Raw genomic sequence first — 27,809 nt, 5'->3', positions numbered from 1 at the left:
CAATTCCTATTGGACTGAATAGGCGCCATTTTCGGTCCAGTATCCAGCTCTTATCCATGGCGTTATCCATATTTATGTACAGTCTATGATTGCAATCTGCAACCTCGCCGCTAGATGCGACTAAATCCTACACACTGGTCCTTTAACTCATTCAGGGGAGTTCTACAAATGACCTGTGGGGGGAAGCAACACGCCTTTGCTGCCTCTAGTCTGCCGCAAAAATCACCAGAAGAAAAAGAATGTTTTTACTTTGAAGATGTTGTCCGGAACTACTATGCTGGATATGGTTTGCTTGACACTCACAGAGAGAAGGGAAAGCAAAGGGATCAGGCGGTAGAAATGGAGAGCAGAAGGACTGGGAGGGTGAGTGAAAATGTAGAAGAGACATGGCGTGGGAACGTGACAGAATAAGGGGATCTCAGTTCACCTAGAGGAGTCCTCTGGAGAATAAGGTCAGGGCCGAGGAGCCGAGCTAACTGTCTGGAGGATTTCCATTTCTTGTTGCTTTCGTGTTCCCTCGTTTTCATCAGCTCACACACGTACACACACAACGTGTCTGCTGGACTGTGTCTGCAGAGAGAAGTCTGTAGCTAACAACACCATCTGACAGGATAAAAGGTAAAAAGCAAGTCACTTCTGTTGGCCAACAATCACTCGGGACCGCTGTTTGTTTACAGTCGTGCACTGTACAGAAGTTACATATTCATTGTTTAACAGCTAATTTCTCAAGCATTGTTTAGCGAGTACGGACAACCACACTTAACACTCGTATTTTTTTTTTGCCTTGTTTGAACTGACATGATTTTACAGTCGCGTCGTGTGCAGCGACATGCATGATTAAGTAGCAAGGCATCGCCTATAGAGCAGCCAGCTAATGTTAGCAGTTAGCTGCTGTCAGGAGAGATGTGACAAAGTGGGGCTTTGTTAGGGGACCTGCCCGGACATGCCCTTGGACACGAACCTTTTCACCTGGACATACAACCAATATCGTACCATAATGTTGAATTAGCATTGCAACACAAGAATGAATTTATAAATAAACAGCAATACACTGTAACTATGTGTCTGTTGTTAAAGGTGTGTGTGCACCTAAAAAACTGAGATAGAAAAAAAAAACACACAGGAGTAGTTGATTTCTCCAAAGTGTTATAATGTAATCTGATTTATTTAGTCAATAGCCTGGTAATTAAAACAGCTGTCAAACATTTATCTGATTTGTGTTGAAATTAAGCTGCACATAGAATTATTTCAGGATGTAGCTCATTTTTTGTTTAATCAGGAAGTTTCATTGAGATTAAGATCTCTTTTCCAAGAAAGACCCTGACAGTGTTTCCTCTGTAATTTCAATACAGCTGTGGTGCTTCAGGGCAGTTTAGACTTTAGTACTGAAAATGTTTTTAATCACTATATAATCACTACTTCTAAAGCATCTGGACTTTTTGGATAACATTAAGGCTCAATTACAATCTTTATATTGATTTAACATTTTCTTTTGTAGTGGTGGTAATGTTCTTGCTGTGATGACGCGCCACTGCTAAATGAATACAGAGGAAACGCTGCCTTTGAACACAAAACATTCATAAGACATAAAACAATCAGCAAACAGAAACAATACAACCAACAAAGAATTAATAAAAAACAGTTACAAGAGTCATAAAAAACATCACTTAATAAGGCTTTAAAATCTCCAAGAGGAATAAAAGACTGAAGTTCAAAGGCAGTTTGCATTTAAAAAGGTGCATAGTACCTGAAACCAGATGTGCCAACACTAGTGCGTACATCAGGGATAAGGTTAAGTAGTTACTGCATCGTGTACTGTCATTACTAGATTTAAATGAGAGAAGAGATGTGAGGTAGTTTGGGAGCCTCAACATAGAAAGCTATATGTGTGCATCTGAATCATATTCTTTACAATACATCTCTCCTTTTAACAAATTAATAACCCAATAACAAAGCACTAACTGACTGTCTGAACCCAACTCTGACTTGTGTACTTTACTAGATGATGAATATATCCCCCCCCCCTGTGCTTTCAGGCAGCTCAGTATGAGTCGAGATGCATGGTCAAAGAAGAGAGCCAATGCCAGTGGTGACAATGGTTGGGAAGAAAGGGTGAGTATGGAATCTGTCATCTTATCAAAAACCAACTACATGTGGTAGAAATTACACCAGTATGGGGACATGGTACCCCTCAATGGAAGAATACGGTAGGTGATATGAATGTGAGGGATGTGATAGGCAGCTGAATGGGAAGTGTTAATACTGTGTTTAGAGTAAAAATGATGCAGTGGGTGAAAAGGTGTATGCATAGTGCACCTCACAGTACTACTGGCAAACTGGAAGTGGGCCAGCCTGTTCTCCTTTATCTCCCGCACTCTCATTATAACAGCAATCATTATAACAACACCAGCTGTTTAATTAGGTAAGTCTAGACTGCCAGGAAAACGCAACTGTCTGAAGAGCTGCATGTAGACCATGACACCTCCAACAGTATCACAATACTGGCAAAGACAAATGTACTTAAAAACAGACAATACATGTCTGGAATTTGGGATGCACAAATCATGTAAATGACCATTTCAGCACTGGGATTCTGTACGCACAGTTGTTGTGAACAGTTTTCTAACTGTGATGCACTTTCTTCTGTCTCTGCTCTGCTTCTTTTCTGAAGGGCGGCTACATGGCTGCCAAGGTGTCCAAGCTGGACGAGCAGTTCAAGCTTGATGCTCCCAGAGAGAAACAGAAGGACGGCACATGCTCCAGCATTTTCAGTGGAGTGGCCATCTATGTCAATGGATACACAGGTAACACTATGCTACATACACAGTTTCACAAACTGTATCTCTAGCTTTTCTCTCTTCTCACTGTCACGATTTCCTCAGTTTGTCCTTAACTGTACGAAGAACAGAAAGGCGATGTAAATGTTTTCCAAGAGTGTCCCAGAGGAGTATCCTAAGATAAACAAACATTCTGCATATTTTTTTTTTCTCAGTGATTAAAGCTGTTTTTCTGTCTCCTCATTAGGTAGGCTGGAAAAAAATTTAATTTTCAAGACATTAATTCAAATTTCACCTGCACAGAACCTTATTATAATTCTCTGAGAGTTTGCAATGCTTTTAACAGTGTGATCATGTTCATTATCAAGGACACACAGATCACATCATTGGTTGCATATTAGAAAAAAGTCATCCGTATGCACTGTCTGTAAGGGGAAAAGAGCCTATGTTACCCAAAATCAGTGTATGAAGTTTTTTCATCTTTACTTACTTTAACTATTTGCTTTTTGACTTTGACAGTCTTATTTAGATGACTTGATGCACCTTTACAGCTGTGAATAGGTAACTGACAGGGTGGCCTACTGCTGAATAAATACACAAAGTGGCATTGTATTTTTTCAGTGTCAAAATGTCACAATCATAAAATAAATTCTCTCATAGGAGATTTCTTACTTAGTTGACATACAGTATCCTTTGCCCGTTCTTTGTGAGCAGAGCCAAGTGCAGATGAGCTGCGCAGACTGATGATGCTTCATGGTGGCCAGTTCCACGTCTACTACTCTCGTTCCAAGACTACCCACATCATCGCCAATAATTTGCCCAACTGCAAAATTCAGGAGCTCAAAGGGGAAAAGGTCATCAGGCCGGAATGGATCACTGACAGGTGTGTTCACATGTACATTCAATATCATATTGCTCGATGTTACATGAAAATCACTGTGTTTACTTTGTCATTTGATCAAAACAGTATCAAGGCTGGGCGTCTCCTTCCTTACCTACCGTACCAGCTGTATAGTAAGCATAAAGGCCCACTCTTCCCCGGCATGAATCTGCGTCAGAACTTAGAGATCGCAGGACCCAGCCATGGGCTGCTTCAGCCGAGCGTCCATCAAAAGCTTCACCTGCCGCAGCGCAGCATTCAGCACTCTGTACTCAACCAGGAGCAGTCTTCATCCAGCGCCCAGAATAACTCCATCCACAATCAGCTTTACCAAGGCAACTCCCACCTTCAGTCCATCCAGCAAAGCCCTGTAGCTCACTTCATTAACCCACCACCAAATCAGTTAACATCCACTCACCCAAGACCTGAACATAACCACCTCAGTAGCTCTTTACACACCCACCCGCTGTCTAACCCAAGCCCCATGAAGCCCCCACAGACAAACATAACACCTCATCGTAGTCTCCAGCACCATTCAGCGGGCCAACCTCAACCTCAGATCAGCTCTTCCTGCAACAGCCGCCAGAGTGGCTGCAAGGAAGTGGAATTAAGATTGTGAGTATGTGAAGTTAATAAGAGGGAGGGATTGTTTTCTTTGTTATGTATGTTACTTTAAAACTACAAATAGTTTTAGTTTGTAACCAGTCATCTCATTATCTCACAGAAACGGGTTATTGCTGACCTCGCGGGACGAGATGAGCCATTCAAAAAAGAAAGAAATGCAAGAGTGCTGCAAAGAAGCACCCCTGACCAATGGACATACTCATCTTGTTAATGGTGCCTTAAAGCCAGAGGACTTGTCCCTTGTTGCAGATCAACCCTGTGTTGACAAGGACCTGGCTGAATGCAGAGTTAAGAGTCCAGAAGATCAACCTACGAGTCCTCCAATAAATTTCCAGACTAAACCTGACCCGTATGAGTTCCCTCACAGTCCTCCAAAGCAATCCGGCCAGTCCGTTGTCTGCCTTGAGCAATCCAGCGTCCAAGAAGCCAATGAGCAGAGACCTAAACCGCCACCACCCACCTACCAGGAGGCAATAAAAGCCACCGAAAGCCACCTACTCCCACAACAGCTACAGCCACCCTGTCAGGTTGATTCAAATCCTGGAAATATTCCTCTTTCCCCTGTATCCCGCCCTCTCTCACGTTCTCCAATTCGAGTGAACGGAAGTCACCACAATGCCTTTTCATCTCACCCTGCCTCGCTAAACACAAGCAATTTATCGCTCAAACCTGATCCTCCCACTGACAAGACGTCATCATCCGAGCCTTCAACACATCTGTTGGCACAGACAGGAGGTTTGATCTCCGAGTACTACTCTCATTCACGTTTACACCAGATCTCTACATGGAGGATCGGCTTCTCTGAATACGTCAATGAACTGCATAGCAAACGAAAAGCATCGGGGTGTTCATCCTTTTCGGGGAAAGAGCGGCTGAGAAAATCTGTGGCACAGCGCTCCACTGACAGTCAAGGTACTAGGGAAGGATGGGTCACTTTTTTTTCTGTAAAATTCACATTGCTGTCTGTTAAAGAATAGTGTATGAGGGTGTCGTGGTGGCAGAGTGGTCTAAAACCACTTAACCCCAACTTCCCCACTACAAAGTCAGACCGGGACATTGGTTGGATGTCATTGGGCTTCCTTGTTCTTTGTGTTTCTTGTCGCTCTCTACTGTGAACTGTCCGATAACGACAAAGTGTCAGAAATATCTTTTCAAAAACTGGATGCATCATTATGAACATTCAAACCAGCCTTCTTAAGGCCTAAAAGTTGATGTTCATGTTCTAAAAGATGAACAAAATGTTCTGTGTGTCATCTAAAATATTACAATATGTAATATTGATATACAATATGTGTCCCATAGCTTCTGTACTCATGTCACATGTGTATTCCTCATGTTTAGATCATGTTTTTTGCGTGTTTTTTGATGTTTTGAAACCCTCCACTGATGATTTGGTGTTTGTTTATGTGCGTCAGGTACATCGGCACCAGCCACTGTTAAATCTTGTATCCTCCATGTGGACATGGACTGTTTCTTTGTGTCTGTCGGGATCCGACATCGACCAGACCTCAAAGGTAAGGCATCTTTTGTCTATTTAAATGTGTCATATCATATTTAACACAGGCACACACACACACACACACACACACACACACACATGTAAATTAGTGTCATACATCCAGTCAGTGCTCTCGCATGAGTTCTTGATTTTCTTGCAGGGAAGCCTGTAGCCGTGACGAGTAACCGCGGACAGGGTCGAGTACCCCTGAGACCGGGGGCTAACCCACAGTTGGAGCAACAGTACTACCAGAAGAAACACTTGCTTCCTCAACCTGGTGAGATTGTCTTACCCAACCTTTTTCTCATGGAGACAGCTGACCTTGACTTTCACAGGCCTGGCACAGTGTATTTCCTGTACAGGTCTTGTAAATGTAACCTGCTTGACTTAAAGCTGTATTTGGACAAGAATAATGATGATGTTGATAAAATGCAGTAGACGGAAAAACAGCTCTTCTCACAGGAAAAAACTCAGAGATCTATTTAACAATACAAAGACCAGCAATTTCACTGAAGAACAGTAGGTAATTGCAGCTGTATTACTGGGGTGGGGTTGAAGGATTAACCACACAAGCTCTCCGAACTGCATTAAAATCATTAACCAGTGCAGGTAATGCTAAAATCACCTCACTCCCCCTAGAGAAATACATCCAGTCTGAATGTGTCTTCTGCTTTTCAGGGAAAGAGGATGAGGATTTTCACAGAACTCCTTCACAAGAGAGTCCTGAGTCCCACGCCAACGGAGTGGACCAGGATGCTGCTGCTCTCTCAATGGCAGAGATTGCATCCTGCAGTTATGAGGCGAGGTAAAATGGACACACTCACATTTCATCTCCGGTTTTAAACAACACTCATGTTTGTATCTTGTACTAAAAGGAATGTTAATAAACTGACTTTGTCTCACAGGCAGGCGGGTGTGAGGAACGGGATGTTTTTTGGCAAGGCGAAACAGTTGTGTCCCTCGCTGCAGTCTGTCCCATATGATTTTGAAGCCTATAAAGAGGTGGCTCTCACCATGTATGAGATTCTGGCTGGGTAAGAAGGACAGTCTGGTCTATTTGTTCTCTCACTTCTGTGTCTTTACATGAAAAAATTACATAATGCACAACTTCTTCTATGTTTGTATGTTTGCAGTTATACCCATGACATTGAGGCTCTGAGCTGTGATGAAGTGTTGATTGACGGTTCTGCTGTGTTAGCTGAGCTGGGCATCAACCCAGAAGATCTGGCCAAAGCTATCAGAGCAGACATCATGGAGAAGACGAGATGCTGTGCTTCAGTGGGCATGGGTGAGTTTATATCTGTCTTTATATATAAAATAGACCAAGACAGTGTTCCTGTTTTACAAATTAAATCTGACTGCTCATCTTCTTAGGGTCCAACATCCTGCTAGCTCGGCTCGCAACCCGTAAGGCCAAGCCAAACGGGCAGTACTTCTTAAAGTCTGAAGAAGTGGATGATTTTATCAGGGACCTGTCAGTGACCAGCTTACCAGGTAGATACAGCGACACCTGCTGGTCATGACCATAAACTAGAGTCTTTCAGCTTCCCCGACATAAATGTTTGACTAAATGGGAAATGTTACTTTTTTCTAGGTGTTGGGCCTGTTATGGGCAGAAAGCTGGCTGCTATTGGTGTGAGGTCATGTGGGGACCTCCAACAGGTGTCTCTGTCTCAGCTGCAGAAGAAGTTTGGACCCCGCACTGGACAAACCCTGTTCCGCTTCTGCAGGGGTCTAGATGACCGTCCTGTCCGCTATGAGAAGGAAAGGAAGTCTGTCTCCGCTGAGATGAACTACAACATACGCTTTACTAAGGTTAGACCTACTCTCCTGGCCATTCTTATTTCTTATTTTTCCTGCATATCTCTCTCTAACTTGTTCCACCACTTTTACCAGGTTGATGAAGCAGAGTGTTTCCTGACTAACTTGTCCACGGAGGTGCAAAGACGTTTACAGGAAGCCGGGCTGCGAGGTCGCAGAGTGACCCTCAAGGTCATGGTTCGCAAAGTTGGAGCACCACTGGAGCCAGCTAAATACGGCGGTCATGGCATATGTGATAACCTGGCCAGGTAAGAGAGAGACTGCAATCCCCATGTGTTATAAGTGGTTAAAAACGTCCAACCATTGCTTATTCATTTCACGGTCTCTGTTGACTCATCTTTATCTGTCTCCTCTTCTGTTAGGACCGTGATGCTTGCTCAATCCACTGACAGCGGTCAGCTAATTGCCGCTGCTGTCATCAAGCTGTTCCATGCCATGAAGTTGCAGGTTCAGGACCTGAGAGGAATTGGCATCCAAGTTCAGCTTCTTGAGGGGAATCACTCTGTCGCCCACGACTCTGCCGGCCTCCGGACACGCTCCATCAAAGAGATGTTGCTAGGCCAGGGATCCAGCAACAGAGGTGTGTATAAGGTCTTTGTGTTTCAGTTTATATCTTTGTTGTTGTCTTTGAACTATGAGTCTAATTTCATTGTTACAGATGCTGCCAACAAAAGCACACATCAGGAAAAGTCTTCCTCTATCACAGTCCCGTCACCTGGCTCCTTTCAACGTCCTCAGTCCCCTGCCGAGCCAGTCCCAGGAACAAGCAAAGAACAGCAAGCATGCAGGCAAACTCCGAAACATTCTCGAACACGTCTCAACTTCAGTATTGAAATCCCTTCCCCTTCACAGGTAAGGACTGGAAGGGTATGTCAGATGGACAGAAAAAGAACTGAACAATTAAACGTTTTCAACACATTGTTTCTTTATAAAATCCAAGGTGGATCGTTCTGTGTTGGAGGCCCTGCCTGCAGAGCTGAGGGAACAAGTGGAGCAGTCGTGGACTCACCGAGACAGCAGACCAAATAACCGCCATTCATCCAGTCCACAGCCCTCTACTCATCTTCCGCAGCCTTCCTCTCCTAAGTCCCGTCCAGCCTCTCCTCCTCGTCCTCCTCCTGCATTGGTACTACAGATTCCAAACGAGCCCGACAATCCAGGAATTGTTCTGGAGCTCCCTAACTTCTCACAGGTAAGGGTGCAACAGGTTTTGGAGATTTAAAAAAAAGTTTATTTTATTGTTTGTGTTGAGGTGTTCAGCTTCACTTATTCTCGACTCTCTGACTGTAGGTTGATCCAGACGTTTTTGCTGCCCTTCCCAAAGAGCTCCAGGAAGAACTGAAGTCTGCCTACAGCCGTGTAACAAATGTCCAGCCTCAGGCAAAAATGTGTAAGTTCCTAGTTGAATGACTTTTTTGCTTTTTCTTTTGCATATTCATGCAATTCTCCTTATCTCCTCATTTCCCCGTCTTGGTTTCTCTGCAGTGGAGCAGAAGAATCCACTGTTGCAGCTAAAGCAGTCAGGAATTGGCAATGTACGGGTGAAGCGGCGTTACAAGAGGAAGAATGCAGTGAGCCCTGTTAAAAAAGGTCTTTCCCCTATTAAGAAGCGTCACACAACAAACAGCCCAGCCAAAACCCTACCACCTCCTATAAGATCAAGGGAATCGATAAACACCGTAAAGGTGAGCCTATAAACAGTCTCATACATGAAGATGAAGATGTCATTTATGTTTGGTGGCAGTATGCGAAGATAGACCATTTATGACAGTTTGGAACTTCACTAATCTTTCCAGCTCACACCTGTTCTTCTTCTTCCCCCAGACTGAAAACGGTCCGTCCACATCGTCCGTGAAGCAGAACATCCCAGAGTCTCTGCCTAAATTCATTCCTCGTCCTGCTCCAGCGCTGGCCGGAGCCTGTGACCTGACAGATATTAAAACACTCTTACGGGAATGGGTCACCACCATAACAGGTGAGGAGCTGTCATAATGCCAGCACATGCAGTTGCCCTATGAGATGCAGATGTTGTTTGTAAGGTTGCAAATTGTTCTGAGACAAATATGAAGTTAGTTACTTGATTTTGGTGATCAAGTTAATCGTCTATCATGGAAAAATACCAAATAATTGTTGGTTCTAGCTTCTTGATTGGACAAAACAAGCAATTTGATATCTTTACCTTGGTCTCAGAACATGTGAAGGGGTGTTTTTCCACTGTTTTCTGACATTTCCCCAACTGCACAATTAATAGATCAATAAAAAAGTATATAAGACAAATTAATTGATAATGAAAATAATGGTTTGTTGCAGCCCTGGTTATAAAAATGTATTTTTACTTTCTGTTAGAACCCATGGAAGAGGACATCCTGCAGGTGGTGAAATATTGCACTGATCTGATTGAGGATAAAGATCTGGAGAAGTTGGATTTGATTATAAAATATATGAAAAGGTGAGTACAGTTTAGCCTCCCACACTCTGTCTGCCTCCTCTGCATGTTTTGTTGTTTTCCCTTCATTTTTTTTAGTTGCATATCGATCTTGTCTCCGCAGGCTCATGCAGCAGTCGGTGGAGTCTGTTTGGAGTATGGCTTTTGACTTCATCCTAGACAACGTGCAGGTGGTTGTGCAGCAAGCTTATGGTAGCACCCTGAAGATAGCATGAAGAAAGAGGGCTCCGTTTCTCAACTTTTAACCTTTGTACTACCACTACTTTCATTTTATTACTCTCATTACGTCATCTGCCGTAGAAATTATGACATCTAAATGATAATTTCTGGCATATTTTGTGGAAAGAATTCTGCGAAACACAGAGATCACAGCTGATCCCCCTTTCTCAACTGTGACACTAACACTACTAGACAAGGATCTGCCAGGATGTTCTCAGTGGCACAAATTAAGGACTTGACACATGACACTATATGAGAAAGAGTTACAAGAGCCATGACAACATTTGATCAAAGTTTGTACAGTACATCATTTTCTGTACTCTCTCTTTTACAAGACGAGTGGCACAAATGAAAGGGCAGGAAATGCACTTATATACTAACCAAAACCTGGAACAGTGATAATCGTAGCAGCTTTTTTGCAGATTCATAATTTTTCATGTGGACTTCATTTATGCACAGATTCATATTGTATGTAAAGACTTTTGCAGGCAGTGCTTAACTGTTTCCTATACACTCAGAATAAGCCAGGGCTTGTCACATTTTTAAATTTCCTTTCTCCCGCTAAGTATACCGTAATCTATATACCATCTGAGATAGCAGTTGACTATGTGTGTATGTCTTTACAAAGGCACATTATGGGTTTATTTTTTATTCATCTGTCAGATTACATCAGTTAGGTTGAAAATTATGAAACTGTTAAAGTTGAACACAATCATCATACAAGAGAGTTATGATAAATCCATAGATAGAAGGAAAACAATTTGCATATTTTTCATAAGTTTTTCTTTGGTACTTCATGCCACTAATACTGACCTGTGAAATATCGACAACTGCTATGTCACAATATAATCTGCTGCATACAGTTGTATCTTCTTCTTGTCTCTTGCAAAAAAAAAAAAAAGTGCCAAACCCTGTCATTATAGTATGTAAATAATGTTTTTAAAGATACTTGTTAAAAGTTTTAAAAGAAAAGATGTATGTAGAGGGTTTACCTCTTGTGTTGTTTACATGTAGTGGATTCTTAGTAACCGTCTTTAAATTGTAGACCTTCTCGCTCTTTAATTGTTTCTAAGTGTTCCAACATGGAAATCAGAAGCTGGCCAAAGCACTTCATATGAGGTTAACTGTTGATTCTCAGTAGCACTCTGATTTGGGAGGATGTTGACAGGGGTTATGGCAATCAATAAGTAGCCTATGCATTTTTCTTTTTCGCTGAAAAGTGAGATGTTCCTTAAAGATAATGTAACATTTCATAAAGCCTTTGTATATCGAAGGAATCTTGGTATTCTAGTGTGTTTCCAACCTAGTTACCTGTTTCATAAATCTTATTGTTGAAATAATGCTGGATTTGAATAGGAACAGGTGATCGGATTTTTAACTTTGTAACCCATCTTGTGTACTTGTGTACATTTTGTAGCTATGGCTTATGGATACATCATTGTATTTCTGTGAAGTTGGCATTCATGAGTGGTGATAAGAGAAGTACTCAGCAGATGCGGCTGGCTGGCTGGATCGTGATCTCACCATGCAAGACATGTTGTGTGTGTGTGTGTGTGTGTGTGTGCGTGTGTGTGTGTGGTTGAAAAGTTTGTTCAAAATGGTATTCCTATATGCAAACCAAATCAATATGTCATTTTTTAACCTGTTGAAATGAATGTAATTCAGAATGTGCAAGTCTCCACTCACTCTCAAGAGGTTGCTTCTCTTCACCTGTCATATCTTTCCTAAAGTGAATGGCCAGAAGTTAAAGTTGGCCAGTCTTGTCTTCTATAAACTGGCTTGTGCCTGAAGACCTGAAGCTGTGAACTTGTTTGTAAGTTTTCTAAATCTTGATAATAAACTGTAAACTCTGTATGAATTTATTTGTCATTTGTCATTTTTTAAGTCTCAACCATGCAGTCCAAGTAGAGGGGTGTTAAGTGAAGGTAATATTGGTAAGGATACTTAAATACTTGCACTATTTATCTGGTATTGTGTTTAGTTTTTTTTTCTCTTATTGTGGTTGCGTTCTTGCAGGCTTGAAAGACACTTTTGCACGTAATGCACTGAAATGTTTTATGTTTTGTAATGATATAATGTCTGAGCCAATGAATGTAAAACTGCATCAAGTATCTTAGAAACTCCAGCCACAGTCAGTTTCTCATTAACAGAAAAGGATCACTTTAGTTCTGTAAAATGTCATTTTTACATGTATTATGCATCTATGCAAAAAGTTAACATTTTTATTGTAATTAATTTATATTTGTCTCGAATTTTTGTTATGGTGGTCATCTTTGTGATGTCATTTTCTTGAATGCAAATGGGTCTGTATTAATTAATTATAACAAAACAACAAGAATATAGGAAATAGAATAGACCATAATTCAATACACAATTAGAGGTCAATTTCATTATAAAATACTTAAATAATATTACAAACAAATGAATAATAAAATACATGGTGCAGGTTTTGCACACAAATGTTATCATCAATTTAAAATAATCCATGTCCTTTTAGGTTTTAATATATCTCATGTTAGATGACTACATGTTTAAGTGCAGCTTTAAGGAACTGTTGCATCTGATCCACACTCCAGTCCAAAAGACGTCTTATCTCTTGAGAAACTTTGTGGACACTGCCAGATGTTTTAAGTTGATTTGCAATTTTGCTTATTCACTTTTTAAAGTTATGTTTATGTTTTTTCCTCCTTAAATTTCTGTATTATTTATGTTTTACATTGTACAATTTTATTTCTTCTTGTGTTTTGTGAGCCCTCCCCCTCCCCCCATACTCCCTGTACTGTTGTTTGTCTTTTAATATTACTGTGCTGTTATTAAAATTGAAAAGAAAAAACAAACAAACAAAAAACCGCTCAAATCCAGCAGGCGGCGGTAATGTACCTGAAAGCTGTTTGCCAACCGCCAAAGAAAAACACGAGAAGGAGAAGAAGAGGCATTTCGCGCACCAACTGGAACAGGTAATCAACAAGCGGCACTATGGTTATGAATTAGTATATTTTTTATGTTACCTCCATGTGTCACTAACGTTTAGTTTCATCTCGCACCTTGGTAAAGTGTGTTTTCATGTCTGGGCGTGTTTCACTGCAACCTCACTACCGTAACATATTCGAACACGCTAAGCTAATGTTAGCTAGCTAGCTTAGCAGGCTAACAAAAGGGTCTAAGGTACATATCCTCGCTGACTTGCAACAGTTAATTAGTACGTAGCTACAATTCTCGGTTAAATTGTGTTTATCAAACAGTCGCAAGTTGCACGAAGTGACGAACAAAAAACAACCATAACCTGGTAGGTTAACGTCGGCTATTAACCGGCAGAAACGAGGTGTGTCTAGGCGTTGCCATGGCTTTGTCCTAAGCAGAGAGAGTAACGGTAATGTTTTTCTCAATGACTTGACAGTAACGTTACTTTTGGCCCTTACTTAGTGACACACTCGGTTTTTCACACAAGTGGTGACAAGTTGCTGCGTTGCTCGTGTTATGTAAGTGACAATCAGGCATAATAATAATGTATTTAATTTGTACCGCACTTTGCATTCACCGTGAATCTCAAAAGTGCTACAGCGTTAAAACATATAGCACACAATATAACGAAAATAATTAGAGCTAAAATAAAAAACCTTCCTGAATAGAAATGTTTTAAGGCCCTTTTTTTTTTTTAAAGAATCTAGGGTCTGTGCTGCCCTCAGATGGTTAGGAAGGTTGTTCCACAAGCGTGGTGCAGCAGAGTAGAAGGCTTGACCCCTATGGCGCTGAGCCTAGTACTGGGGTCCCGGAGGAGCAAGCTGCTGGCAGATCTGAGGGTGCGGGTGAGGGTTTGCTTGTATGATGAGTTCCTGTAGGTAGGGAGGTGCATGTCTGTTGATGGATTTGTATGTGAGTAGCAGGACTTTGTAGTTAATCCTGAAGGAGACAGGGAGCCAGTGCAACGAAAACAGAATTGGTGTTTTCATGTTTTCACACTCTCATCAGGAACCTGGCAGCACTGTTCTATATGTACTGGATCTTCTGGATGCTTCTGCCAGGGATCCTTGTGAAGAGCACATTGCAGTAGTCCAGTCTTGATGAGATAAAGGCATGGACAAGTTTTTCTGCATCTGAAAGGGTCAGAGAGGAGTGGAGTTGAGAGATGTTTTTGAGATGGTAGAAAGAGCACAGGTGTCTTATATGGTCATCAAAAGTCAGCTGAGGGTCGAACCAAACACCCAGATTAGTGACTGTCTCAGCTTACATTGTTTGTTTTTTGCCCCTCAGGTTCAGAGAGAAAGCGTCACACTGAGCAGTCAATCATGGCCAACCAATCGATGGATATCATCACGAAGGTTTTGGAGCAGACAGCCAAGCTGGCGGAGGAGCATGTGGATGCACAGTTGAGCAAAATCAATGAAATGGATGAAGATGATTTGGAGAGAATGAGGGAAAGGAGATTAGAGGCTCTGAAAAAAGCCCAGAAACAGAAGCAGGTATGTGGGATGTTTTCTATACCTGTTACATACTCATTGTCTGATTGCCTGATGATGTATTGTTCTGCTTTACTGCGTTTGACTCCTAAGGCACATAAAATCATCTGAGCACTTGAGTAAATGCATTTGTTACAGCAGCTGCAACGTTTATCACAACATCAGCAAAAAATATTATTTAGTGTATCTATACCACTGCTTAAACCAGTATGTACCTCAAGCCCTGCTAGATTTGTAATTGAAAGTTTAGGAAAACAAATTCAATTTTACTCCTAGTGGGAATCCTGCACTGATTTATAGACTAACTCTTGCACTGGAGTTAGTTTATATATTGGGAATCCAAGTGGATTTTTCACTGGAAAATGGTTTTCCATAGTTCACATTTCAAATCAGCCAACAAAAGACCGTATGCTCTCATAATGCTTGAATGAAAGCCAGTGTTCTGCCCTTTGAGATGTATTGTTCTGTTGCTCATCTCAGTTCTCTGTTTTTAAGGAGTGGTTGTCTAAAGGCCATGGAGAGTACAGAGAAATCCCAAGTGAGAAAGACTTTTTCGGCGAGGTCAAGGACACCAAGAACGTTGTCTGCCATTTCTACAGAAATTCAACCTTCAGGTAAACCCAAAGCTACTAGTTTTTTAATGCCTATAAAAGTAGAGATGCAATGATTAATTGATTAGTCGATCAACAGGAAATGAATAGGCAACTATTTTGATAATCATATAATTGTTTCAGTCATATTTTATTCTAAAATGCAGAAAATTTGCTGGTTTCAGCTTCTCAAATGGGAAAATTTAATGCTTTGCTTTGTCATACGTGATAGCAAAGTGAATCTGTTGGAGTTTGAGACTGTTGGTCATTTTTTACTATTTGCTGACATTTTATAGACCAAACAATTAATCAAGAAAATAATCGGCAGATTAATTGCAGGCAGCCCTACTATAAAGCCCTTAAGTGACAGTGGCAAGTGCACAATTGACAATTGTAATCTAATGATAAAAAGATGAATAGATCATTTTATAAGTCAATCCACAAAATATTAACATGTAACAGTATTGATAATCGATTCATCTTTTCAGTAATTACTCAAGAAAAAAATGACAAAAATTTCCTGGTTTCACCTTCTCAAATGTGACTGTCTGTTTTTTGTTTTTTTTATTCATTTTATTTATTTTTGTTTGTTCTTTATGTTTGAATTCTGGCAGCATCAGTATAGTCACCAGTCTGACTGTTTTTCTGTCCTCTATTCCCTTCATGTAGATGTAAGATCCTCGACAAACACTTGGCCATCTTGGCAAAGAAGCATGTTGAGACCAAATTTGTCAAACTGAATGTAGAAAAGGCCCCGTTTCTGACAGAGAGGCTGCGGATCAAGGTCATTCCTACACTGGCTCTGCTGACAGATGGAAAAACAAAGGACTATGTGGTCGGATTCACTGACCTGGGAAACACGGACGAGTTTCCCACAGAGATGCTCGAATGGAGACTTGGCTGTGCAGATGTTATTAACTACAGGTAAGACATAGACTCCCTTCTTCACATTTAAATGCATCGTAGCTACAGAATCATAATACTCTGCTAATAAAAACAACTTTATTTTTACACCGTTTCTTTCCTGTCCTAGTGGTAGCCTGATGGAGCCTCCTACAGTGACGAAGAGGCCGGGCACAAAGTTCACAAAAGTGGAGAAGAAAACCATCAGAGGGCGAGGTTACGACTCTGATTCTGATTCTGGAGATGACTGAAAAATATTGACAGCCGCCTGGTTTCTTCTCTCAGGGCTACCTCATGAAAAAGTCTAACAGACAGCCCGCTTTTTTCTCCTCTCTTATTTTCTTCAGTGACTTAAATATCCATTACCCTTTCAATTTTCCCTAATTTAATTTACTAGATTTCAGATCAAATTATTTTATAAAATCAATATTTGTTTCAGCATTATTTCATAAATTGTGTGTAATGATTTTATATTTAAACAATTAAATAATAAAATATATGCAAGGGGGAAAACAACAGGAAACATTACACAGCAAAATGTTGAGGATGATTCTCTGAGCCACTGCACCATTTATCCACTTGCTCTTAGCTTTGCTGTTGATTTGTCTGTGTGAGTCTGATGTTCTACTAGAAACCATGATGCATGTGAGTGCCAAGATCATCTTTTTGCATCCCAATACCTTTTTACACATTACATTTCCTTGTAGCAAGAGTTTGACTTAATCAATGCAGACTTAATAAAAATGTGTAAAAGGACTTTTAAAAATGTGTTTCTTTGATGTAGTATTACTCCTCTATACAGTTTGGGTACTTGGAAGTGACTGCAGCCAATATATCCATAGGTTCAGTCCCAAGTAACGTTAGATCTTCCCTGCCTGGTAAATGCACACATCTTTCAAGCTTCTAGTTTGTAACACAGGCTTTCTGTTACAAATATCATCATCATCAGGGTTAATTTCTAAGACTTTTGAAGTGACCTCCACAGCCGCAGCGTGTAACTGTTTGACAGGCAGTAGTATTGTCCTTGATGTGTTAAAGCTAAAATTTGAATGTAAAATCAGTGGAGTGCCCCTTTAATATATTATGGTTTACATCACATAGGATTCGGAAATCTACATAAGACTATTAAAAATGAAAATTTCTTCATTCATTTTAATAGCAACATTAAAAGCACAACCCCACCAGTGTCTTTAATTATTCTGGTTGATTAAACTTCAGTTCAGATTGAAGTTAGTTGACTGAACTCAATAAACCAGTAAGAATGATAAAGGTGTAAATTGTCAAAGTTTTAATAGGGCGCTCAATGTACACGCAAGCTTAAGCAGTGTCCAAAATCCATAATCAGGTTTTGAGTATGTAGTTTATTCACACTGGAAAAGGGACAAAGAAATCGATATGCTGACTTAAAAAAAACAATGTTTTGAGTATAACCACTGTTGATAACCACTACTCTCCTACAATGCAACACAAAAAGCAAATTGAGTTTCTCACAGCTGGAAAAATTTAATCTGATTGTGGATGGTGATGAAACAACCCCAGAAACACTTCAGAAAACAACAAAAAAAACTTGAATATTTGGTAAAACATTTTGCTGTCTTAAGTTTAATTGTCATTCTAAAGTCACAGTTTAGTTGCTTTTGTACAGAGCGTGTGATGCATCAATTCGTGGTACATATGAAATCAGCTGTGTGAGTGCACCATAGTTGTGAAGGGCATTTAATCTGGTTTCTGAAAGAGCCTGGTCATTACTGTTGGTAGTCTGACTGCAGAGGAAGTGAGAGAGACTTGACTCCTCCAAAAAAACAGGTAAAAAAAATGATACAAGCTGCATTTAATTTCAAAAAGTCTTTAATTCACATCAAGGTTTTAATAAAGAATATGAACCGCCACATCTGGCTGATCCCAGAGCATCTTCTAAGCACCATGCAATCAGAACTGGTTGCTATGGAAAACAGGATTTTACATATTTATGTACAATTGAATTATTCATCGGATTGGGAGCGGAGCTAGGACTCAATAGCCTTGGGGTCTACAGGTTGGAGGAGGCGACGTACAATCAGCTCTCCTTTGGTGTTAATGTAGGTCTCGGCCATGTCTTGTTCAGCAGGGAGACCGTAGGGAGTCTTCAGTGGTTGGATCCTGAATGAGCCAAGAGAGAGAATAGAGGGACAAGAAGGCAGAATTATAAAAAGTGTCTCTTTAAATGTCCCATCAACGACCAGACAGACAGTGTTAAAGGTACTTCATGAATGTTCATCAGATTTTCTTTTAGTGCATGTCATGATTTAAACTTTTCATATATTAATCTTACCTCACAAGGTGCTTGACAAATTTCAGTTGGTTATTGACTGCAGGTGTATTTTTGTGAATCACGGGGACATGTGACTAGACGAATGACAAAGAGAGTAAAGTCAGAAATGAGAGACGGTGTTAGAGGAAAAATTTAAATTCACCACTAAAAAAAAAAAAGGAAAAATAAATTTCAGTGCCTACATTTCAAATGATTTGTGGGTTTTGAACGGAATAAAAGTCTTACCTTTTGAAGCCCGAGATGTTTCACAATCTCTTTCTCCCAGTACGGCCTTCGCATCACACTTTTAACACGTGTCACTATGTGGAGTTTATGTGGTTGTTCTGGGTCACCACCATATTTCTCATGTTCTTGTGATCTCTCAGCGAAAAGCTGTGAAGACAAACACAGAGCTTTTGAACACTGAGAGCAGAGCCAATGACTTGAAGTTATACTTTAACCATTAATCAGTACATCCTCATTATCATGACCAGATTAACCAAATTTGGACACGTTCTGATCCCCCCCACAGCTCCTGTCACTGTTTCACCCAAGTTCCCAACAAGTACAGAGTACACAGTAGACTTTATGCTGCTTCATTACACACCAGGAAGTCAAGAAACCAAATGGTGCTTTGATCAAATTGCTCCAATTCAGATTCAAGAAATTTGATTAATCAAAACTAAAATGATTTAAGGGCTTAAAACTAGATTTTGACACAGGACGCCTATATAAGACAGGGCCAACAGATCAGGTAATAATGCAGGACCTGCAAAAGTTGATACTGTACTGTAGTTATTGTAGTTTATAAGTGTTGCAAATTCCTCAACAGATTTGCAATCAAATTTTGTACAATTACTGGACACATCCAGTCTTGATTATTACCTCTTTTGGGATTCTTGCTTTTGTAAACTTGCTGCGTACAGACACAAACCAAGGACAAGGTGAAAGTGCAGCTTCTGTCAGGATCTGTAAACATACACAAACAGTGATGACACATTGTTAAAAGCACAAAGTGGTATTATACCAAGGGATAAAAGCAGCATTGACTTATAATGTAGAAGCACACAGTGTCCTGTAAGGTTTGGCAATACAACACTACTGTGAACAATATAATTTTTTTAACCATGAGATCTTGCCATATTGTTCACTTTATTTGTATCACTTTATTATCTGGGTTTATTAGGACGCTGTGGATTGTTGCAAATCAAAGAGCAGAGCTATTTTATGGTAATACTGATTTTTATATGATTTTTGTACTTGGTTTGTCAGGTATTTAGTTTCTGGTTCAGCCAAAACAGACATTCATGAGATTTTCAATGACTTTATTGAAATAAATATTGTAATATCATCTGGAACTAAGGGATTATGGGATTTTGAGTTCTGTATTAAAAAGAAACATCTTAGATGTCTTATTCTGGTCTAATGGCAACATTTTCTAAACTTTTCTAGAGCTCTAACTTACAGTTACTTTCATTATTGATTCATTGTGTGAATCAATAATGATTCACAGAGCTTTGTGTGACAAATTTAAACTGCTTGTTTTCACAAACCAATAGTCCAAACCCCAAATATATTCACTCCAGTGTATCTCAAGACAAACAGAAAATCCTGACATATGGCCAGCTGGAATCATCAACATTTTGACATTTGTGCTTGGAAAAAGACTTAAATGACTAATTATCAAAGTAGTTGCTGATTAATTGTTTTCAACTCTAAACATAAAGTATCTGACACTGTTCTAGCTGACTGAGTGAGGGTGAGTGCCTTTACTTTGAACAAACAATTATTTTATTTTAATTATCACATATGCCAACTTTAGATTTAATTGAGGTACCGATTTAAAAATACAGTGAAAACTATATTTCCTTATGTCAGTATATTTGTATAATGTATAATTTACGATAGGTTTGACCTGCTCTACAGTATGTACATGATATATATATGTTTGGTGTTATGTCGGCTTATCTCTATTGTCCTTGTTTTGGCTGCATGTAGGTTATGTGTCTTCCTGAACATTGTTCTACAAATTCAAGTTTTTTATTGTTACATCTCATTACACAAGTATAAGAGAATAAAAATCTTAGGTCTCAGCTCCTTGACAAAACAGTAAGGGAAAAAACTAAGTTTTTAAAATAGTAAAAGCAATAGTAATAGATAAGATATCAACAAGAGTATAAAAATACGGAAGCCAAAAACGGCTGTGCTTGCAATTCCCATTTTTTAACGCCGTTATCTCCAGACCACAAGTTAATTATTTCATTATCTCGAGAACACAAGATAATGAACCCGTTACCACGTGAAAACAAAAGGCCATTTCCTCTTACTACTTTGGAAGTTTATCAGAGATCAGGAGTGCCATGCCAGCATCATTGATAGGAGAAACGAAACTGTGAATCTTCACATCTGATACAGTCAAAATGGCAACATCTGCTGGGCAACTCTGACATAGCTTTTATATGTAAGGATTCAGGGCAAGATGTCATGAAACAGGTAAAATCTATGTAAACTCACCACTGTCATCTGTTTGATATTTTCTGTCATATTTTCTTCGATAAAGGTTTGTCTCAGTAATTAGAGCCAGACTGATACTGGATTTTTGGGGCCAATGCCGATACCAATATAAGGGAGCAAAAAAATCCAATATCGATATATAGGCTGATATTCTTTATATACATATATATATATATATATATATATATACACACACACACACACACACACACACACACACACACACACACAAACCAATATATTGGTCTGCTGATACTGACCTATAACAAATTAGTCATTTGTTAATAAGGCTCATAGTAACCCTCTACTACTATTATAAACTCTGTGATGAATTAGGGATTAATCCTCCTCCAGGTGTGATCAAATAAACCAGACACTCATTTTCCAGTTCTCCATAATTATATTATATTATATAATAATATATAATGAGATCAATTAACCCGTTACCACGAGAAAACGAGCTTTGTTATCTTGACATCACGAGACAAAGGCATTAAAAAGTAATTGCAAGCACGGATAAAACATGAGTGTATGTATATAAAGTGAGGTATGCATGTGTCCTACCTGTAATATATGACTCATATCTATAGGTATATAGTATATGTATAGGGATCTGTGAATAGGTAGCCAACATTACAACATAAAGCTGAGTCTGACTGGACAGTTGCAGTGATGTTGTTACCTTGACTGATGAAGAGTTCACACTGCGACACAGTCCCGACATGTTTCTTATTCGGTGTCCAGACAGTCCAGGCAGCAGTTCCTCTACAGCTGCAGTAACTTACAGGCCAAGGTTACAGCCACAACAAGCGTAGAAAATACGCGTACAGGTCAAACGTAACTAATGGTTATGAAAACAAATCACGACATAAACTATGTTCATACCATATTCAACAAACTCAAAGGTATAACATTAATTCACAAGCTGAAATGTAACGCTGAGTTTTAACCGTTCACGTTAGAGTCATGACAACCAACCTGCTCTCCACCGGAAGCATACGAGAGTTATATCGAAACTGCACCGATATGACACATGTTCCTTCAATAAGGTTCCTAGAGTCCTTTTTTAAAACTGTATTTGGCGTTTAAAACGGGAGAATATACTATTTATAATATATAAGGTGCATTTAAAATGTAAGTGATTTAGCTGTATGTTTTTGTTTAAAGTGTACCCATCAACCGTCATACAACCATTATGCAGCCGTTACGTTTCTCCGGGAGTTATTTTTGTGGCGCACTTATGTAGCTAGTCGGTGAGGTCTCACCATTACTGTCATTTCCCTGTTACTAGTTGAAGATGAATTCACTGTTAGTTTTCTAAGAGCCATTAAAAGTCGAATAGAAACTGAAACATGTCTCAAAACCATGTGTCAGGGATGGAGACCTCCGCTATCTCTGTCCTGAAGCGGGCAGTGGAGCTGGACCAGAGCGGCCGCTTCCAGGAGTCTCTAGTCTGCTACCAGGAGGGAATCCAGCTGCTTATGGACGTGCTGAAAGGTCTATCTTCCTCTCTCATACAATTGATAACAGTAGTAGCAAGAATTCAGTTATGGACCATCAAGTTTTCTTGTTTCTTCCTCTTCTGTCAGCAGCTGTGAAAGATGACTCCAAGAGAGGGCACTACAGGGACAAGATAAAGGGCTACATGGACAGAGCAGAGCAAATCAAAGTTCATGTGAACCAGATGAAAGAAGGTAGTTATTACAAGCTCTGAGAGCTGTATGATTAACTGGGAAAAATGGGCAACTAACCCCAGACAGACAGACAGGCCAGATGAACCCAGTAGTGGGCAGTGGGGTTAAAAAGTGAACCCCCGTTTGTGTTATTTGGTTTAACACACATTCATTAGGAATATGAACCATGTTAATTTAGACACAGTGCCCCTTTTATGTAGGTATTATAGAAAGGTATAATGCAGGACCCAAGCAAATGTGCAATTAATTATTCCCACACAATGAAAATGGGGCTTTCGAGACCCTTGAGGGTCTGGGGCACAGGGGGAAGTTGACTGGTTTGCCCAGCTGGTAATTTTCCTTTGGCCCTAGTTTGTCTGTGTAGAAAGTACTTTGCTGTAATTTGATTTGATCACAAAACTGATAATATGCGCCATGTAAGGAAAAGGAGAGCCTGTATGTACACCAAAACAAGCCCCTAACCCTTTTTTGATGGGAGGGAGTTTGTTTGTTTGTACATTGAGTGCTATAGTATAATTTATAACAATTTATTTATCTTAGTGTTCCTTTTCTACATGTGTATTTGTATGTATAATTAATTTTAAAAAGACAAAACAAAAACTGGTCAACTGGCAACCAGCACTCAACATTTTGAGAGAATTGTTTTCCAGTTTGCTATTTTAAAAAAATGTAAAAAAAAAAGGAAGCTGTCAAGTTTTTATTAATGCAATGTTTTAACCTGCAAGCTCTTCATCAGGCAAACATCCATGTGTATGTGAAGGGAAAAAGAATTTAGGGCTGTAACAAACGATTATTTTCATTATGAATGAATCTGTCAGTTATGTTCTTGATTAATCATTTGGTCTATCACTGTCTCCCAAACCACGAGATCCAACTTGGGTTTGATTTGCAGACTATCCACGTTTTTTACTTTTAATATACATCATTAAATCATGATTTAAAACAAAAAATAGTGAGGGCCCTGAGGTGTTCTCTGCATTTTATCCGACCTTGAGGCCCTGACGCAAAACCTAGTCTAGTATTTATGCCCTACCACCACTGAAGGATGGGATTTAATTGTTGCAGGTTTCTGTCTGTGCCACCTCTAATTTCTATTTCTTGTCTTTTTCTGTTTCTCATTTCCGGTCAGACGGGAAGTACCATGAGCAGATAAGAATAGCAGGGGATGCCACTGGTTACAGCTACGAGGCTCTGTTCAAGCCATATATCAGCAGTGCACTCAAAGAGGTCTGGGTGGAAGACCCATACATACGACACACTCACCAGGTAAGATCTCCCTCTTTATCATTTACCTGGTTAATGTAAGCGGGTACATTAGGGGGGTCCTGCTTTATTACCCAATCCTGAGGTCTCGAAGAGGGTCCCATTGTCATATCTAGTTTTAAGACCTTCAAAATTTCAGCTGATCTTGTTTCCATGCTGCAGATTCCTGAATTAATTTGTGTTTAATCAAATTATTATACAGCATTGACTAAGCATTAATACTTTTATTCATTATATTATAACCAGCACCACTTTGTTCTTTGGATTGTTTTTCTTTGATTTCATTACATATATTTCACCTTTTTGCGTCCATATTGTAATCTCTGGCATTAATTTGTATTACAAGTGGTTATGACTTATAAATATGAATTATCAGGATTTAAAGAACGAAAAAAAAGTGGTGTAAACAAACCAGCTCCTTCTTCATCAAAAGTGAATGAGTCCTGAAAACGCAGAATCTTTTGATTCATTACAAAGACAGAAAGTTCAGTTAAGTTAACGATCAACTGGACGTTTAATCAACTAATTATTTTAAGTTGCCACCCAGAACTCTTGATTATAATTTCTAAATTGGTTCTGAATGTGATAACTAGATAATATAAACTGACCCCATTGAGTTGATGACATGAAATTTGAGTTTTCTCAACTATTTCATTTTTACAGTATATAGTAAAAAACACTCTACCTTTTAGTTTTCGGTGGCTAGGTTGCCATCATGTTAACATTGAAAACAATGGAAACAAATGCAACTGCTCGCTGTCTGAAAGCAATATTAGAATTTAACGTCAACATAAAACTGTACCCGAAAATGCTAAACGTTTCTTTCTCTCTGCTACAGTTGTACAACTTCCTGCGGTTCTGTGAGATGCTGCTCAAAGCGTCCTGTAAGGTGAAAAAGATCCATCTCCTCACTTCACAGGATGAAGTAGGTTATTTAACTAATAAGGTCACTATGTACTATATGCATAGCAGCCCCAGCAGTCTGTTCTCTGGGTTTGTGTTGTTTTGTTTCACTGCCATTCGCCCTGTCCTGCAGACAGACAGCGGCCAACAGACCAGCGCTCTGGCTGAGCTGAAAGAGAGCCTCGGTGCACAGGGAGTGACTCTGGATCTGCAGTACTCCCCCACTATCCATGACAGGGAGATCAGGTACAGTCACAGATTTTCTGCATTTAGAGGAGCTTCATTGACATACAGTATGAGGATTCCATACTGGTCCTAATTAAGCCTAATCATGTTAGGAGTGATTAGCATTTCACTCTCCATGGCTTCATTTTGTGGCAGAAATCTAAAATTAACATATTTTTAGGTTTGACAATGGTTGGATCATCAAGATAGGAAGAGGGCTGGATTACTTCAAGAGACCTAAAGTGAGACTTCATCCTTCATGCTTACATATTATATACTTATGTATTACATATATACATATACAGTATGTATACATATGCTTAATATTTGTCCCAGTGTTGCCATCATGGTCAGAATTTCTGTGCTGAATGTCTACCAGTAGACAGTTGTTGACATCTGTTTGTAAGACATGTTCATTTTGTCCCACAGGGCAGATTCTCCATTGGATATTGTGACTATGACCTCAGGCAGTGCCAAGAGACCACCGTAGACATTTTTCACACCAAGCACACAAAAACTCTATGAGATTTGTGAATTTTAAATTCCCCTTTTTTCTACCTTAAGTTACTTAATTTACTTACCTGCCCTCAACACACACAAACACACACATCTGCTGCTGTCTTGGATTTGCCTTAACATACAGGAGCATGTCATTACCTTTGTAACAATAATGGAAGTGACCAATTTCTATTACGGGTTTTACAGTGTGCCTTTAGTCATACTAGTACGTCTTTTAATTCAGCCATTTGTGTGATATAATATTCAATATTTATGAGATGTATTCATTGGATTGTATTTTATTTTGATATATAGACGATGCTTTCAAGTGGTCTTTTCTACGACCGTTTCTGTCTTTTTTCTAAATGGATGGTTTGTAAGGTGCTTTTTAGGGCTTCTTTCTGCCATCTGGTGGAAAAATAAATTAAAACTATATTAAAAGTACTTTTATAATATCTTAAAACCTCTTTGTGTTTTATCATTTCATTTTCACCACTATTTGAGATTGTCCAGTGTATTTGTTGCAATATAAGATAAATATACAAAATATAGTGTTACAAATTAGTAACTGTTATGACAAAAAAGTACTGTACTTAAGTACAATTCTGAGGTACTTTAGTATTTCCCAGTGATGAATTCACTACATTTCAGGGGGAAATATTATATTGTCTACTCTATCAGACATGTGGGGTAACTGTGCAGATTAAATTTTTACTGCAGCTGTATCAGGTTTATACAGCCATTATTTTTATGCTGATCTTCCTTTACATTTCTGCCTCTGGCTCTCAGCACACAGTTTCTAAACTGCCTGTGAATAGCTGGCAGGAGGTTTATACATTAAACATACAACATTCCTGTGTACGCATGAAGAGCCCAGACAGCGGCATGTAGTTAATGGTTAATATGAGAGTCAAAATGATTGAAATATGTCTATGTGAAAAAAGTCAGTGTGGTGTGTGGAAATCCCTCAGGGGTTCAGATGTTGGTCAATATGCCAACTATGCTCCTGTTTACTGGGATGAGTCAATATGAGCCCAATTTAAATATCATGAGAAAAATATTTTCTCCATTAAAAAAAAAACATGGGAAAGAATGTTTCCTTCATTAAATTTTCATGGGAAATTGAATGAATTATAACCCACGCAAGTTCAAACAGCGCTGTGATCGGATTATCTATCGGCCTTAATCTCGATATGCACAGTCCTCATCTGCATGGGCTCTGAGAGGAAGAAATTATAATCCATCAGAAAACCACATGAACCAGAGATGACCGAAACTGTAACAAACATCAGTAACCTCAGTTTTCCTTGAGCTGAAGAGGACGAAGGCTCGATGCAAGAGACACTCAGTGCTGTAAACACATAGTATATTTCAATATGTATAGACAGCCTTCCTGTAAGATGACACATCAGCTGTAATCACATTATAGGATAGGATTGCATGCCAACATTGCCCTTTGTGTGTAGATTACAGACAATAAATCCATGAATGGAGGAATTAGGTAAAACCACATCCCAGACTCTTATGTCAGACTGGTCTGTTAACATGCTGCATGTGGTTTGTTGCATGTAATCCAGATGTCACCGGCTGGTCTTATATTCTGGGGGAAGAGATAAGGATTTGTGTGATGAGGAGCCTCATCAGAGAAGCTGTTCAGCCACACGTCCTGACACAAAAATGTGGATGCAAAGGTTTGCTTTCCATTTCCTGCCCTCCCTCTCACAGATTGTAGCCCAGTGGCCTAGATAGTGCTCCCATCTCTGAATCCTATCCTGTGTGAATGTACAGAGAGTGAGATTCACTGCTGCAACAACGGGATCATGTTACTGATTGTAAAATGTGTGTATGGGAGCTGTCTTCTGTCTCTCTTGAGTCATTTTTTTATTGCTAAAATTTGGCATTTTTTGACTTTATTAGACAGTTTAGAGTCAAGATATAGACAAGAAACATGCAACAGAGATCCCCGGAGTCCTTGATGAAAGTGGGCAATCGAGTCCATTTAATGCATGAAAAAGTAATTTGGTAGCACTTTCAATGACGCCCATGTCTGTAAAACGTTATAAACATACTTATAATGTGTTATACTCTGCTTATAGCACTGTATAATTATAGTTCTAAGCAAATATTCATAAATCTTTATAACAATAATCATAACACATTTCATAATGACTTATAAGGTCAAGTATCATAATGCTTCATAACTGTTG

At 39.5% G+C, this 27,809-nt stretch overlaps 4 protein-coding genes across 8 annotated transcripts; 3 read left to right on the top strand and 1 right to left on the bottom strand.

Annotated features, from left to right (window-relative positions):
- Positions 1 to 209: 209 nt before the first annotated feature.
- Positions 210 to 12,123, top strand: rev1 (REV1 DNA directed polymerase). Of its 2 annotated transcripts, XM_067603918.1 has the most exons (22): positions 214 to 618; positions 2,037 to 2,112; positions 2,672 to 2,804; positions 3,492 to 3,660; positions 3,745 to 4,272; positions 4,382 to 5,193; positions 5,697 to 5,795; positions 5,940 to 6,056; positions 6,458 to 6,584; positions 6,685 to 6,813; positions 6,913 to 7,067; positions 7,154 to 7,273; positions 7,374 to 7,594; positions 7,676 to 7,848; positions 7,963 to 8,180; positions 8,259 to 8,452; positions 8,541 to 8,792; positions 8,891 to 8,990; positions 9,086 to 9,285; positions 9,425 to 9,575; positions 9,947 to 10,049; positions 10,150 to 12,123. In XM_067603918.1, the coding sequence occupies exons 2-22, from the start codon at positions 2,047 to 2,049 to the stop codon at positions 10,259 to 10,261; spliced, it is 4,179 nt and encodes a 1,392-aa protein (XP_067460019.1). In that variant the 5' UTR covers positions 214 to 618; positions 2,037 to 2,046; the 3' UTR covers positions 10,262 to 12,123. The 2 variants fall into 2 exon arrangements, with proteins under 2 accessions (XP_067460018.1, XP_067460019.1); XM_067603917.1 differs by having other exon boundaries at positions 210 to 618; positions 7,963 to 8,452.
- A 952-nt stretch (positions 12,124 to 13,075) lies between these two features.
- On the top strand, positions 13,076 to 16,971 carry txndc9 (thioredoxin domain containing 9). 2 transcript variants are annotated; one of them, XM_067603915.1, is made up of 5 exons: positions 13,076 to 13,222; positions 14,517 to 14,725; positions 15,218 to 15,336; positions 15,982 to 16,236; positions 16,346 to 16,971. In XM_067603915.1, the coding sequence occupies exons 2-5, from the start codon at positions 14,552 to 14,554 to the stop codon at positions 16,464 to 16,466; spliced, it is 669 nt and encodes a 222-aa protein (XP_067460016.1). In that variant the 5' UTR covers positions 13,076 to 13,222; positions 14,517 to 14,551; the 3' UTR covers positions 16,467 to 16,971. The 2 variants fall into 2 exon arrangements, with proteins under 2 accessions (XP_067460016.1, XP_067460017.1); XM_067603916.1 differs by lacking the exon at positions 13,076 to 13,222 and adding an exon at positions 13,343 to 13,430.
- A 1,074-nt stretch (positions 16,972 to 18,045) lies between these two features.
- Positions 18,046 to 22,088, bottom strand: mrpl30 (mitochondrial ribosomal protein L30). 3 transcript variants are annotated; one of them, XM_067603913.1, is made up of 6 exons: positions 21,998 to 22,088; positions 21,702 to 21,799; positions 19,391 to 19,474; positions 18,752 to 18,898; positions 18,527 to 18,600; positions 18,046 to 18,354 (listed from the first exon to the last, which is right to left on the bottom strand). In XM_067603913.1, exons 2-6 carry the CDS (start codon positions 21,741 to 21,743, stop codon positions 18,222 to 18,224), a joined length of 480 nt encoding a protein of 159 aa, XP_067460014.1. In that variant the 5' UTR covers positions 21,744 to 21,799; positions 21,998 to 22,088; the 3' UTR covers positions 18,046 to 18,221. The 3 variants fall into 3 exon arrangements, with proteins under 3 accessions (XP_067460014.1, XP_067460015.1, XP_067460013.1); XM_067603914.1 differs by lacking the exon at positions 21,998 to 22,088 and adding an exon at positions 21,905 to 21,989; XM_067603912.1 differs by lacking the exon at positions 21,998 to 22,088 and having other exon boundaries at positions 21,702 to 21,991.
- A 141-nt stretch (positions 22,089 to 22,229) lies between these two features.
- Positions 22,230 to 26,049, top strand: mitd1 (MIT, microtubule interacting and transport, domain containing 1). The gene is made up of 7 exons (XM_067603911.1): positions 22,230 to 22,516; positions 22,612 to 22,713; positions 23,843 to 23,979; positions 24,815 to 24,901; positions 25,013 to 25,125; positions 25,286 to 25,346; positions 25,534 to 26,049. The coding sequence occupies exons 1-7, from the start codon at positions 22,372 to 22,374 to the stop codon at positions 25,627 to 25,629; spliced, it is 741 nt and encodes a 246-aa protein (XP_067460012.1). The 5' UTR covers positions 22,230 to 22,371; the 3' UTR covers positions 25,630 to 26,049.
- The last annotated feature ends 1,760 nt before the right edge of the window (positions 26,050 to 27,809 follow it).

The sequence above is a fragment of the Thunnus thynnus genome, chromosome 11 (assembly GCF_963924715.1).
Source record: "Thunnus thynnus chromosome 11, fThuThy2.1, whole genome shotgun sequence".
Classification (NCBI taxonomy): domain Eukaryota; kingdom Metazoa; phylum Chordata; class Actinopteri; order Scombriformes; family Scombridae; genus Thunnus; species Thunnus thynnus.
The sequence above is the reverse complement of the archived record's forward strand: the minus strand, read 5'-3'. Positions and strand labels throughout refer to the sequence as shown.

What these genes read in the sequence shown, in the direction of transcription:
- txndc9 (XM_067603915.1), top strand. Translation starts at nt 14,552, where the DNA reads ATGGCCAACCAATCGATGGATATCATCACGAAGGTTTTGGAGCAGACA. An exon ending in TACAGAAATTCAACCTTCAG is followed by an intron (nt 15,337 to 15,981) that starts GTAAACCCAAAG and finishes CCCTTCATGTAG; the next exon opens with ATGTAAGATCCTCGACAAAC. An exon ending in GCAGATGTTATTAACTACAG is followed by an intron (nt 16,237 to 16,345) that starts GTAAGACATAGA and finishes TTCCTGTCCTAG; the next exon opens with TGGTAGCCTGATGGAGCCTC.
- mrpl30 (XM_067603913.1), bottom strand. Translation starts at nt 21,743, where the DNA reads ATGTCGGGACTGTGTCGCAGTGTGAACTCTTCATCAGTCAAG. An exon ending in AAGCAAGAATCCCAAAAGAG is followed by an intron (nt 18,899 to 19,390) that starts GTAATAATCAAG and finishes TTGTCTTCACAG; the next exon opens with CTTTTCGCTGAGAGATCACA. An exon ending in AACATCTCGGGCTTCAAAAG is followed by an intron (nt 18,601 to 18,751) that starts GTAAGACTTTTA and finishes TCATTCGTCTAG; the next exon opens with TCACATGTCCCCGTGATTCA.
- mitd1 (XM_067603911.1), top strand. Translation starts at nt 22,372, where the DNA reads ATGTCTCAAAACCATGTGTCAGGGATGGAGACCTCCGCTATCTCTGTC. An exon ending in GCTTATGGACGTGCTGAAAG is followed by an intron (nt 22,517 to 22,611) that starts GTCTATCTTCCT and finishes TTCTGTCAGCAG; the next exon opens with CTGTGAAAGATGACTCCAAG. An exon ending in ATTACTTCAAGAGACCTAAA is followed by an intron (nt 25,347 to 25,533) that starts GTGAGACTTCAT and finishes TTTGTCCCACAG; the next exon opens with GGCAGATTCTCCATTGGATA.
- rev1 (XM_067603917.1), top strand. Translation starts at nt 2,047, where the DNA reads ATGAGTCGAGATGCATGGTCAAAGAAGAGAGCCAATGCCAGTGGTGAC. An exon ending in ACATCGACCAGACCTCAAAG is followed by an intron (nt 5,796 to 5,939) that starts GTAAGGCATCTT and finishes ATTTTCTTGCAG; the next exon opens with GGAAGCCTGTAGCCGTGACG. An exon ending in ATTATAAAATATATGAAAAG is followed by an intron (nt 10,050 to 10,149) that starts GTGAGTACAGTT and finishes TTGTCTCCGCAG; the next exon opens with GCTCATGCAGCAGTCGGTGG.